The sequence below is a fragment of the Stegostoma tigrinum genome, chromosome 46 (assembly GCF_030684315.1).
Source record: "Stegostoma tigrinum isolate sSteTig4 chromosome 46, sSteTig4.hap1, whole genome shotgun sequence".
Classification (NCBI taxonomy): domain Eukaryota; kingdom Metazoa; phylum Chordata; class Chondrichthyes; order Orectolobiformes; family Stegostomatidae; genus Stegostoma; species Stegostoma tigrinum.
In genome coordinates, this window is record NC_081399.1 from 5,619,486 (window position 1) to 5,631,846 (window position 12,361).

The 12,361-nt window shown below is 46.1% G+C and overlaps 1 protein-coding gene across 1 annotated transcript in view; it reads right to left on the minus strand.

Annotated features, from left to right (window-relative positions):
• Positions 1 to 463: 463 nt before the first annotated feature.
• Positions 464 to 12,361, minus strand: part of LOC125449507 (equilibrative nucleobase transporter 1-like) — a 52,408-nt gene continuing 40,510 nt past the window's right edge. Inside the window, exons 11-13 of the mRNA XM_048525320.2 lie at positions 8,779 to 8,971; positions 5,736 to 5,859; positions 464 to 2,686 (exon numbers count right to left, since the gene is read on the minus strand). Of these exons, the coding sequence (XP_048381277.1) occupies positions 2,525 to 2,686; positions 5,736 to 5,859; positions 8,779 to 8,971 (479 nt within the window). The 3' untranslated portion in view covers positions 464 to 2,524. The remainder of the gene's footprint in view (positions 2,687 to 5,735; positions 5,860 to 8,778; positions 8,972 to 12,361) is intronic.

The following is a 12,361-nucleotide window of genomic DNA, read 5'->3' on the forward strand; positions in this document are numbered from 1 at the left end:
AGATCAGGAGACGAGAAAGTGCTGCTATAGAAACTTGGCGGGGGGGAGGTGAAAGGGGGTGACTGAAGAGAAAGGGAGAAAGGCAGCACTAGAGTGGTGGCATGCAATGGGGAGAGTTGTGTGAAAGCCCAGGAAATGGGAAACGCGATGGAATGGAGCAGAAGCAGAGACAGAGGAAATGAATGGTAGCAGAAAGAGGCAAATGGAAATCAGGGAAGAAAGGTGAATCGGAGAGAATGACAGACGTAGGAGAGAGGGAAAAGGAAAAATGAAAGACAATCTGAAGGAATGGGGAAACGGGGAGATGGGCTGCAGGAAGATTTGTGAAAAAAAAAATCATGAAGAGGGAGGATAGTTGGATGAAACAATGTGGTAAGGGAGAGAAACAGAGATGAAAGTGGAAGGAGAGCATGGAGGGAGATTGGTGTAGGGTGACCCTCTGACTTAAAAAAAACATATTGCCTTCAAAATAGATAACACTGTTTATTCATCACGAAATGATTCCATTTTCTGAGTAGGCTATTACAGAATCGTGCAACTCATGTCATCATCAGATTCAGAGGGTTTTCTCATTGATACTTTTAAATAAATAATTGGATTGGCTTAGGTATAATTCTGTGCTTTATCTCAGATCCAAATCTCACATCCCCCTCCCACTGGGTGTCATAACCCATACCGTGTGCAGTTTCACCCCTGCAGATCCTCACCTTGTACACCAGCCACCCTGTTCATCCCAACTGTGTGGGCTCTGGATGTCCCCTCCTACAGCCCGTGTGCCTGCACAGCACTGACCTATGCACTCATATATTCTGACTCCCCCCAACCCCACAGCAGCACAAATCCACCTGATGTACACTGATTCTGCAGAGCTTTATAGTCGCATGCTGCAACATGAACACCCAAAGCCGTTCCATGCCCACCCATCCTGCTTGCTCACGCCTCATTGATCGTGCCCCCGAAACTCGCCACTCCGAGGCACCAGTTTTCCCAGTGAGACCCTGTTGGCACATTTCCTGAGCTGTAACACACACCACCCAGGAGGTGTTCGGTTTATCTCTGTGCACGGCAGCAGCAACAGTGCGGCTCTAATTCCCGGACCAGCTGAGCTGCCCAGGACAGTCCCACATTTTTGCCCTCTCCCCACCACCAGATCTCTTTCTCTCTAATGGTAGAGCGGAGCTCTGAGATGATGGTGACTGTATTTACTTTATCATAAACAATTTAATGGGCTTCAGCTCGGTATGACAGGTTGGCACAACATCGAGGGCCGAAGGGCCTGTACTGTGCTGTAATGCTCTATGTTTACGTTCTAATTCCGCAACAGACCCTACCCTCACAGATAGATGTTGACACTGTACACATACTGAAAAAAATAATCTCCAGACTGCATACAGTCAACGGGCATGGGCCTACACGTACATATTCAAACTCCGCACACAGAAACATATAGACTCTCATATGCGGTGAGTCTCAAATCAACGATTGGGAAGCTATTGGAGAGAATTCTGAGGGATAGAATTGAAACTCATTTAGAAAAGTATGAGCTAATTAGGGACAGTCAACATGGCTTTGTGCAGGGGCAGGTCATGTCTCACTAACTTGATTGAAGTTTTCCAGGAGCTGACAAAAGTGATCGATGAAGGTAGAGCAGTGGACATTGTCTACATGGACATCATTGAGGTACAGAGGCTGTTAGGGTTCAAGCCCACATCTCCCTGGAAGTGGCTACACAAGTAGATAGGGTGGTAATGAAGATGTATGGCATGCTTGCCTTTATTGGTCGGGGAATTGAGTACAAGAGTCAGGATGTCATGTTGCAGCTTTATAAGATTTTGGTTAGACCAAATATGACATGCAGTTCTGGTTTCCACATCACAGAAAGGATGTGAAGGCTTCAGAGAGTGTGCAAAAGAGGTTTAACAAAATGTTCCTGAATTAGACAGTATTTGCTTTAAGGAGAGTTTAGAAAAAACTTGGATTGTTTTCTCTGGAATAGCAGAGGCTGAGGAGAGACTGGATAGAAGTCGATAAAATTATGAGATGAATAGATAGAGTTGATGGTCAGAATCTTCTTCCCAGAGTTGAAATGTCTAAGGGAGCATGCATTTAATGAGAGGGGGATGCTTAAAGGAGATGTGAGAGACAAGTTTGTTTTACACAGAGGATTGTAGGACTCTGGATCACACTGCCAGGAGTGGTGGTGGAGGCAGAAATGATAGGGGTGTTTTAGGGGATTTTAGGTAAGCATATGAATAGGCAAGGAATGGAAGGATATGGACCAAGGGCAGGCAGAAGGGATTATCTTAATTTTGTATCATGTTTGGCACAACATCGTGGACTGAAGGGCCTATTCCTGTGATGTACAATTCTATATCCTATTTGTGCACACACACACACAAACACACACACACACACACACACACACACACACACACATACACACACACACACACACACACACACACACACACACACACACACACACACACACACACACACACACACACACAAACTGATGAGCAGCTCAGATATCTGTGTCCTTCGTCAGCTCAACTCCCTGTATCTTGACCCCAGCTTGGGGACTCTTAATGGTGACTCTTTGCTGGAGTTCCTTTCGCCAGTGCAGGTACAGGTTTAAGGGATGTATGTAGGTTAGGATTACTAGGATGATGAATCCAATGTTCATCTGTATCAAAATGGAAAGAAAAGTTAACAGCAATGAAAATATCACCACAAATTCAATCTTGACCTTCCTTTCGTGAAAGATTGGAGCTCCAAAATCGAGGAACACCATCTTTTCCATGTATCTGTAATGCAGTTTCCAACAGGAAATCCAGTTTGTCCCAGTCATTAGAGATAATGGGAACTGCAGATGCTGGAGAATTCCAAGATAATGAAATGTGAGGCTGGATGAACACAGCAGGCCAAGCAGCATCTCAGGAGCACAAAAGCTGACGTTTCAGGCCTTGACCCTTCATCAGAGAGGGGGATGGGGGGAGGGAACTGGAATAAATAGGGAGAGAGGGGGAGGCGGACCGAAGATGGAGAGTAAAGAAGATAGGTGGAGAGAGTGTAGGTGGGGAGGTAGGGAGGGGATAGGTCAGCCTCACAGTGCCAGGTACCTGGGTACGATTCTACCCTCAGTTTGTGTGGAGTTTGCACGTTCTCCCCGTGTCTGCGTGGGTTTCCTCTGGGTGTTCTGTTTCCAGCCACAGATCAAAGATGTGCAGGCTATGGTGGGTTGGCCGTGCTAAATTGTCCCATAGTGTCCCAGGGATGTGCGAAATAGGGTGGAATGGCCGTGCTAACTTGTCCCATAGTGCCCAGGGATGTGCGGGTTAGGGTGGATTGGCTGTGCTAAATTGTCCCATAGTGCCCAGGGATGTGCGGGTTAGGGTGCGTTGGCCATGCTAAATTGTCCCATAGTGCCCAGGGATGTGCGGGTTAGGGTGGATTGGCCGTGCTAAATTGTCCCATAGTGTACATTGCTATGCAGGCTAGGTGGGTTAGCCCTGAGAAATGGCTTATGCAGATAGGGTGGTACGGGTGAGTCTGGGTGGAATGCTCTTTGGAGAGTTGATGTTGACTTGATGGGCTGAATGGTGTCTTCCTACACTGTAAGGATTCTGTGCTTCAATCTAAGATTCTATTGGAATGGTGTCCCTTATTAGTTGAAACAATGCATTTCGGAAGGCAATGTGCCACTTCTTGTCTAAACTCTCCCTTATGTTTGTTGCATTGGCTAATCATCTTAAACCTGTCTTCTCTGAAAGTCATTGAGGCCTACAACACAGAAGTAGGCCCTTCGGCCCATCATGCCTGTGCCCATCAAAAACGACCACCTAACTATCCCAATCCCATTTCCCGGCACTTGGCCCATAGCCTTATCTGTCTCTGCATTGCAAGTACTCATCTAAATTCCTCTTCAATGTGTTGAGTCTTTTGGCCTCTACCACCCTGAACTGGCAGTGAGCTCCAGATTCCCAGCCTCTGGTTGAAAAAGATTTCCTTATATCCCCGTTAAACCTCCTGCCCCTTTACCTTCAATCCGTACCCCTGGTTACTGATCCTCCCCATCAAAGGGAAACATTTTTACCCAATCTTTGCCCCTCATAATTTTATACATTTCACTCAAGTCCCCTTGCCATCTCCTCTTCTCGACGGAAAACACCCTCGCCATCACCCTCAGTCTGTCCAATCTCTCTTCCCAACTCAGACTCTCCAGTCCAGGTAACATCCTGGTAATTTTTTTTGTTAGCAGTACTGTTGACAAACCATATCTGTTCCTGTTTATTGTCAGTGTATAGTCACGTAATGACTTCAGTGAAAACAGAGATAACACAGTGTGAGGCTGGAGGTACGTAGCAGACCAGGCAGCATCAGAGGGGCAGGAAAGTTGGTGTTTTGGGTCTTCTGGTGAAGGGTCCTGACCTGAAATGTTGACTTTCCTGCTCCTCTGATGCTGCCTGGCCTGCTGTGTTCCTCCAGCTCCACACTGTGCTATCTCTGACTCCACTATCTGTAGTTCTTATTATCTCTGAATGATTTCAGTGAAGTCTCCTCTGAAAGCTATTTGCCTTACAGAAAACTACCTTTTATCTCCTACCTGGCCTGCACTGAAATCGCTCACTCAGGAAAATTTTGTCAATCACCGCAGCTTCCTTTGTGTAACCATCACAATCTTCCTAAATTAAGTGCAAAATACATGCCCTCTGTCATAAATGAGTTGTTTACATTGAGCATAACTTCCCTCTTACAATTCAGTGTCTCCAATATTATCGAGTAGAGCTGGAGGAACACAGCAGATCAGGCAGCACCAGAGGAGCAGGATAGTTGACATTTCAGGTCTCCTGGCAAATGGTCCTGATCCATAATGTTGACTTTTTGCTCTTCTCACACTGCCTGACCTGCTGTGTTCCTCCAGCTCCACACAGTATTGACTCTGACTCCAGCATCTACAGTTCTTGCTTTCTCCAATATTATATCCTGGGATTCTTATATGAGTCAGAGACAGATGATAAGGGGGGTGTGAATTCAACTACATATCTGTCTTCACTTTTGGAAACTGGAAGTCACTTCTCGTCTGATCATATTCCGAAATAGTGGCATCAGGAATACACTGCTCATTCCCTTCTTTGCCTTGTTCATCCCTTCATTTCTCTCTCTCCGTTTCTCACTTTTCTCCTCTCTCTCTCTAGGGTTCCCCCCCTCCTTCTCTCTATGCACCCTCTCGCTCCTCACTGTCTTTCTAACTCCCCTTTCCCTCTTACCCCCTTTCACTTAGTTCATTCCCCAACCCCTACTGCCTCTCGCCTCTATTTCACTTCTCTCTTCCTTTGTCTTCACTCTCTCAATCACTTCTTTACACCGATTTCTCTCCCAGCACCCCCTCCCAATGCTCAAGTACCTCTCCTCCACCATGTTCTTCTCTCCCTCTCTCTCTCTCTCTCACACACACACACACACACATGCACACACACACTCTCTTCATTTCTTTCACTCAAGAATCTCTAATTACACTCTCTACCTTTTCTCCTGTTCCATCTCTCTTCCTCTCTTTCTTCATCCTGTGTCTCCCTGTGCTTTCTGTCTGCTCCCCACCCTCTGTGACACTCTTCCTGCTACCTCACTCCAATGTTAATGCTTCCGAACATGCTTCATATTTAACCCTTGATGTTTTGTTTAGTGATATTCACAGGGAGATCTGAACATCCTGATTTGTGACACACACTCACAAAGAGAGGGTCATTATTCAAGGGTCCCTGGATCAGTGCGAAGCAAGGGTACTGAAGCAGCGAAATAAACGCTGAAAGTGTCTGTCCCACACCATAGATCTTCCCAAAATGACAGGAAGGGTACCTGGAGGGAAAAACAAAGAACAGGAATTAAGGAAACAAGGCAGAGAATGACGATGAGCAAGATGTTCAGTAACAGTCCAATCAACACACTCTTGAATAGTAGAGGCTTGCAGCACCACAACAGGTCTTTCAGCCCATCAGATCAGTGCAGGACAAAAACCATCAGATAACTATTCTAATCCCATTTCCCAGCACTTGGCCCGTAGCCTTGTATGCCTTGGCATTGCTGATGTGCATCTAAATAACTCCTCATTGTGATGAGGGTTTCTACTTCTGCCAACCCTACAGACAGTGAGTTCCAGATTGCCGTCACCCTCTGAATGAAAGAAATTTCTCCATATCTCCTCTAAATCTCCTGCCCCTAACCTTAAATCTATATCCCTGATTATTGATCCCCCCATCAATGGAAAGATTGCTTCCAGTCTACGCCCCTCCCCTCATCATTTTATACATTTTAATTCTGCACCATTCCCCCAAGTCTCTTCTGCTCTAAGGTTTACAATTCCAGTCTCTCTTCATAATGGAAACCATCCAGCCCAGGTAACATTTTGGTAAATCTCCCCTCCCCACTGCTATCAAGACCAGATACATTCACTTTATCACAGGTTACATGCAAACTACCATCCACATGTTTTCAACTTATCCAGTCAATACAGAATTGACATTCTCATATGTCTATCAGGCATCCCATTAATTCATTCGCACATCACCCTGAAAACCTTTGTTTCATAATGAGTTATAGGATCATACTCCTCTCTGGTTAAAAACTTTGCTTTATACCTTGATCAAATATTCAAAGAATTCTAGTTTCAAACATCTTTTCAATTAGAGCCTTCTTGAGTACATTAGAATGATGAGGTTCTAAACAACTGACTCACCTCTGAAATCCAGAGCAGCTAAAAAATAAACACTCAACCTCAGAATCTAAGTCCTTGTTTTTATTCATTCAATGGACGAGGCTGTTGCTGGCCAGACAGCATGTTTTGCCCATCCCTAATTGCCTTGAGCACAGTTAAGAGACAATCACGTTACTGTGGGTCTGGAGTCACATGAAGGCCCAGACCAGGTAAGGATGGCAGTTTCCTTCCCAAAAGGACGTTAGTGAACCAGATAGAATTTTCCAACAGTAGACAATTAACTCACGATCATCTTTAGATTCTTAATTCCAGATATTTATTGCATTCAAATTCCACCATCTCTGCGCCCCCAGAACATTACCTGTGTCTCTGGAATAACAATCCAGTGATAAATCCACTAGGCCATTGCCTCCCCTTGCAAACAATGGCAAAGGTTTCAGATAACAAGGTGTAGAGCTGGATGAACACAGCAGGCCAAGCAGCATCATGAAAGCTGATGTTTCAGGCCTGGGCCCTTCAGAAATTTCCAGACCTAAAACGTCAGCTTTCCTGCTCCTCTGATGCTGCTTAGCCTGCTGTGTTCATCCAGCTCTACATAGTGTTGTCTCAGACTCCAGAATCAGCTGTTCCTACTATCTGTGGAAAAGATCTAAAATTGTTTGGTTTTTGAAGTGTTGTGGGAGGCAACATGGGATGAGGATATTGCCACTCATTGTCCCTCCATAACTGAACTTGAGTTGAGCGACTTGCGAACACATTGCTCAGGATCCATGGTTACATTGACACCAAGTAAGAATAGGATGGCTTCCTTCTGGAGAAAGGTATTGCCATCGTTTCCGCAACACTCAATGATAGCTGTCAGTGACACTATCCCTGAGGCCACCTTTCAACGTCAATTTCATCGAAACCACTTCACGTGCCTCCGTGGTGTGTAGGCATCAGTTGGCTGGTACAACATCTGTTGCCAGTCGCTCATTGTCTTTAATCCATGATAACTCTCATGGTGGGGTAAAGGTCACCTGCCATAGTCTTATCCAATCATAAGGCTGTTGTCTCATTAGAGAGAGAGGTCGTGTTTAACCTGAGGGTCACCGCACCTCAGATGGATGGATGAGTTGAGGAGAGACCCTACTGTTAACCTCAGGCCGTGAGGGGAATTGAACCCACAAAGTTGGCTCCACACTGCATTAGATTGCAAACCAGCCATGATGCAGCCAAAGTACCATGAGGAATGTAGGCCCAGGATTTTGAACCAGTGGCAGTGAAGGTAATTCCAAATGTGGTACTTACAGGAGGCATTCTGACGCATCTGCTGATCATTTTCACCTAGCTGAAAGCGTTAACTGGTTTGGAATGTGTTGGCAAAGGAGCCGAAGAAGTGCACATTGAGGTGCTGCTACTGTATGCTGTTGAAAGTGCTGGATGGGGGACAAGTCACGCTCCCTACCGCATCCTGAGTGGTGCCAAAATTCCCAAACGTTGGCAGAGTGGCAGAGAAGTGGAGAAAATCGGCTAATCAGCTGACATTACCGCCACACCATCTTCAATGCATCACCCAGACTTACCTGGCTGGCACTTGGCCTCATTTCACTCATTCATTGGACGCGGGCATTGCTGGCCAGCCACTTGTTGTCTGTCCCTAGCTGCCCTTGAGAACATGATGGCGAGCTGCCGCTGCGGTCCTTTTGGTACAGGTTGAGCAATTGATACCAACGAGGGGTTTGCTGAGCCAATTCACAGGGGCAGTTGAGAGCCAATCAACTGGGGATACATGGAGGCCAGACCAGGTAAGGAAGGCAGATTTCCTTCCCTGAAGAACATTACTCAGCCAGATGGCTTTTTTCTCCCGACATTCAACAGCAATTTTATGGTCATCAGTAAATTCTCAATTCCATATTTATATTTATTGACTTCAAATCCCGCCATCTGCCAATGCAGGATTGGAACCTGGGCGCCCCAGAACTTTACTTGAGCTTCTGGATCAGTGGTAATACCTCCCCATTGCCTCCCCATTCCTAAACATGTGGAAGGGTTTCCCACCAGGTGACAGAGACCGGACTTACAAAATGCTGATGAAGGCTGCATCTCCCCCATACAGGAAGGAATGGTTGATCACTTGTAAGATAAACGACAAATACTGAACCTCCAGGACAGGAATAGTCGCCGATATCGAGAACAGGACACACTGGGTGATGGTGATAATGAGAGAAACCACAGCTGACCGCATGCCAGCCAAACGCTTTGAAACAACTGGATCTGACAAAGAACAAGAGCAAGTCTGGTTAGAAAGAAAGACTTATAATCACAGTTGAAACTAGGACGGATTTGAGTTAGGCAGGTTGAGGGGGAGGGGGTGGGCACAATTGGTGTCAATGACTAAGATGCATGAGAAATGCCAAAAAAAAATCAAATTGAGATCCTGCATCCCCTGCCATATGTGGAAGAGTTCCAAACCTCTGCCAGCCATTGTGTATAGAACACCTCTCTTGAATATTTAACTCTAATTCTCAGACAACGTCCCCTAGTTCTAGAAACTACAACCAGCTAGTCGAAATAGTTTATCGACTGTGTTGACATCTTTAAACTGCAGTCGATTACCCCTGAAACTTCTAAGTCCTCAAGAAAGCAGACATAGTTGTTGTCATCTCTTTTCATCCCTAAAGTCCAGGTTTTATTCTTGTAAAACTATGTGGTTCTGCCTCCAAGGACAATACATCCTTCCTGAGGTGTAGTGCCCAGATTTGCTCACAGTTTACAAGTAGGGTCCAACCAGGATTTTGTGTAACAGGAGCATAATTTCTGTCTCCTTGTACTCCAGTCCTCTGGATACAAAGGCCAACGAGAGAGAGAGAAAGAGAGAGAGAGGGATGAGATGAAATGAAGCTTCAAAAGGAACAGACAGAACTGGCAGTATGAGAAAGGGTCTGATTCAAATGGAGGTTGATATTTCAGAAACGATCCCCCGCTGAAATTTTGTGAGAAATGAGATGCAGCATGGTGGCTCAGTGGTTACATCTCACAGCAGCAGGGACCGAGGCTTGATTCCACCATCGGGTGACTGTCTGTGTGGAGATTGCACATTCTCCCTGTGTTTGCGTGAGCTTCCTCCAGGTGCTCTGGTTCTGTCCCACAGCCCAAAAATGTGCAGGCTAGGGGAATTGGCCATGCTAAATTGTTTAGGAATGTCGAGATTAGCTGGGTTATAGGGGGATGGGTCTGGCTGGGATGCTTCGAGGATCGGTGTGGACTTGTTGGACTGAAGGGCCTGCTTTCACAATGTAGGGACTCTATAGTTCTATGATCTATGATGAGTACCTATGTGTGCTTACCTGAAACTGCCTGTAAGTCTTTGGAAAGAAGAACAGAGGCGTAAACTGCTTTCTAAAGGGGAAAAGCTTCGGAAATCTGAAACTGAAAGGGACTTGTCAGACCAAGTTCAGGATTCCTTTTGGGTTGACATGCAACTGACACTGGGGAAGGCAAATGTGAAGTTAGTATTCACTTCAAGAGGGCCAGAATGCAAGACTAAGGCTGTACTGCTGAGGCTGTATAAGGTCAAACTGTTTATAAAATATTCTAAGCAGTTTTGGGCCTTGTATCTAAGAAAGGATGGACCGCCCTTGGACAGCGTCCAGAGGAGGTTCACAAGAATGATACTGGGGATGAAGGATTTATCATGTGGGAAGCAGTTGAGGGCTCTAGGTCTGTGGTCAATGGAGTTTAGAAGAATGAGAGGGTATCTAATTGAAATTTACAGAATGTTGAGTGCCCTGGATAGAGTGAACATGAAGAAAATGTTTCCACCAGTAGGACAGACTAGGACCTTAGGGCACAGCCCTAAGTGAGTGAAGGAGCAACCCTTTAGAACAGAGATGAGGAGGAACTTCTTCAGCCAGAGGGTGGTGAATCTGTGGAACTCATTGTCACAGAGGGCTGTGGAGACCAAGTCATTGAGTGTATTTAAGACAGGGCTAGTTAGGTTCTTGATTAGTAAGGGGATCAAGGGTTACAGGGAGAAGACAGGAGACTGGGGTTGAGAAACACATCAGCCATGGTTGAATGGTGGAGCAGGTTCTAGGGGCTGAATGGCTTAATTTTGCTCCTGTTTCTTAGAAAATAGAAGAATAGAACAGTGCCGTACAGGCTCTTTGGCCCACAATGTTGTGCCGAACTTTTACCCGAATCCTGAGGTCTATCTAACCTCCACTGTTACCTTATACTATCATCCATGTGCCTATCTAATAGCCGCTTAAATGCCCCTAATGAGGCCGACTCCACTACCCTCTCCGGCAATGCATTCCACGCCCCTACCACTCTCTGAGTAAAGAACCTCCCTCTGATGTCTCCCCAATATCTATCTCCTTTCACTTTAAAACTGTGCCCCCTCGTAAAAGCTACCTCCATCCTCGGAAAAAGTCTCTGGCTGTCCACTCTATCTATACCCCTGATCATTTTGTACACCTCTATCAAGACATCTCTCATCCTTCGTTGTTCTAAAGAGAAAAGCCCTAGATCTGTCAACCGATCCTAATAAGACCATCCCCCCATTCCAGGCAACATCCTGGTAAATCTCCTTTGCATCTTTTCCAAGGCTTCCACATCTTTCCTGTAATGAGGTGACCAGAACTAGACACAATACTCCACATGTGGCTGAACCAGACTTTTGTATAGCTGGAGCATAACTTCACGGCTCTTGAACGCATTCCCTCTATTAATGAAAGCTAACACACCATACGCCTTCTTAACAACTCTGTCCACCTGGGTGGCAGCTCTCAGGTAGCTGTGAACATGAACCCCAAGATCCCTCTGCTCCTCCACACTGCCAAGAATCTTTCCGTTGCGTAAAGAGTATTTTCTTACAGAGACAGAGGAGGGACTGAGTGGACAGAAGCAGTTTATTGAGCTGTGCTAGGGATCTCAGTGATCACTGCGCTTCCACCTCTCAAATCTCCCTGAGTTTTCTGTTGCCGGCCACTTCAACACACAGTGTGTTCTCTGGCCAGCATCTCTGTCTCGGGCTTGCTGCAGTGGTCCGGTGAAGCTCAGTGCAACAGCAGCACCTCATTTTCCTCCTGGTGACTCTGCAGCCCTCAGGACTCAATATCAACTTCAATAATGTTAAAGCCTGAACAGCTTCATCCATGTCCTATCCCCACACCCCCGGGTCCTATCATGCCATGTGCTAGCTTTAATACAGCCCATTATTGCCCATTCATAGCCCGCATTGCCATCTACCTAAGCCTCAATTCTTCCCTGCCTTACTATCTCCAATCTATTTTGTGCTGTTGCCTCTCTCTCTGTATCCATGCCCATGCATCCGTGCTTTTCTCAACCCCCTCCCACTATCAGCGTAAAGACCACCTTTTCCAATCGGCTATCAGATCTGAAGAAGTTTCCCTGGTCTCGAAATGTTTGCTCCGCTTTCTCTCTGCACACAATGAGCTTGCCTAGCTGTCTCTGTCTTTGTACATGAAGGATCTCAGTGTTCAATCAGATTAGATTAGATTCCCTACAGTGTGGAAACACGCCCTTCGGCCCAACAAGTCCACACTGCCCCTTGAAGCATCTCACCCAGACCCATTCCCCTATAACCCACACACCCCTGAACACTATGGGCAATTTAGCATGGCCAATCCACCTAGCCTG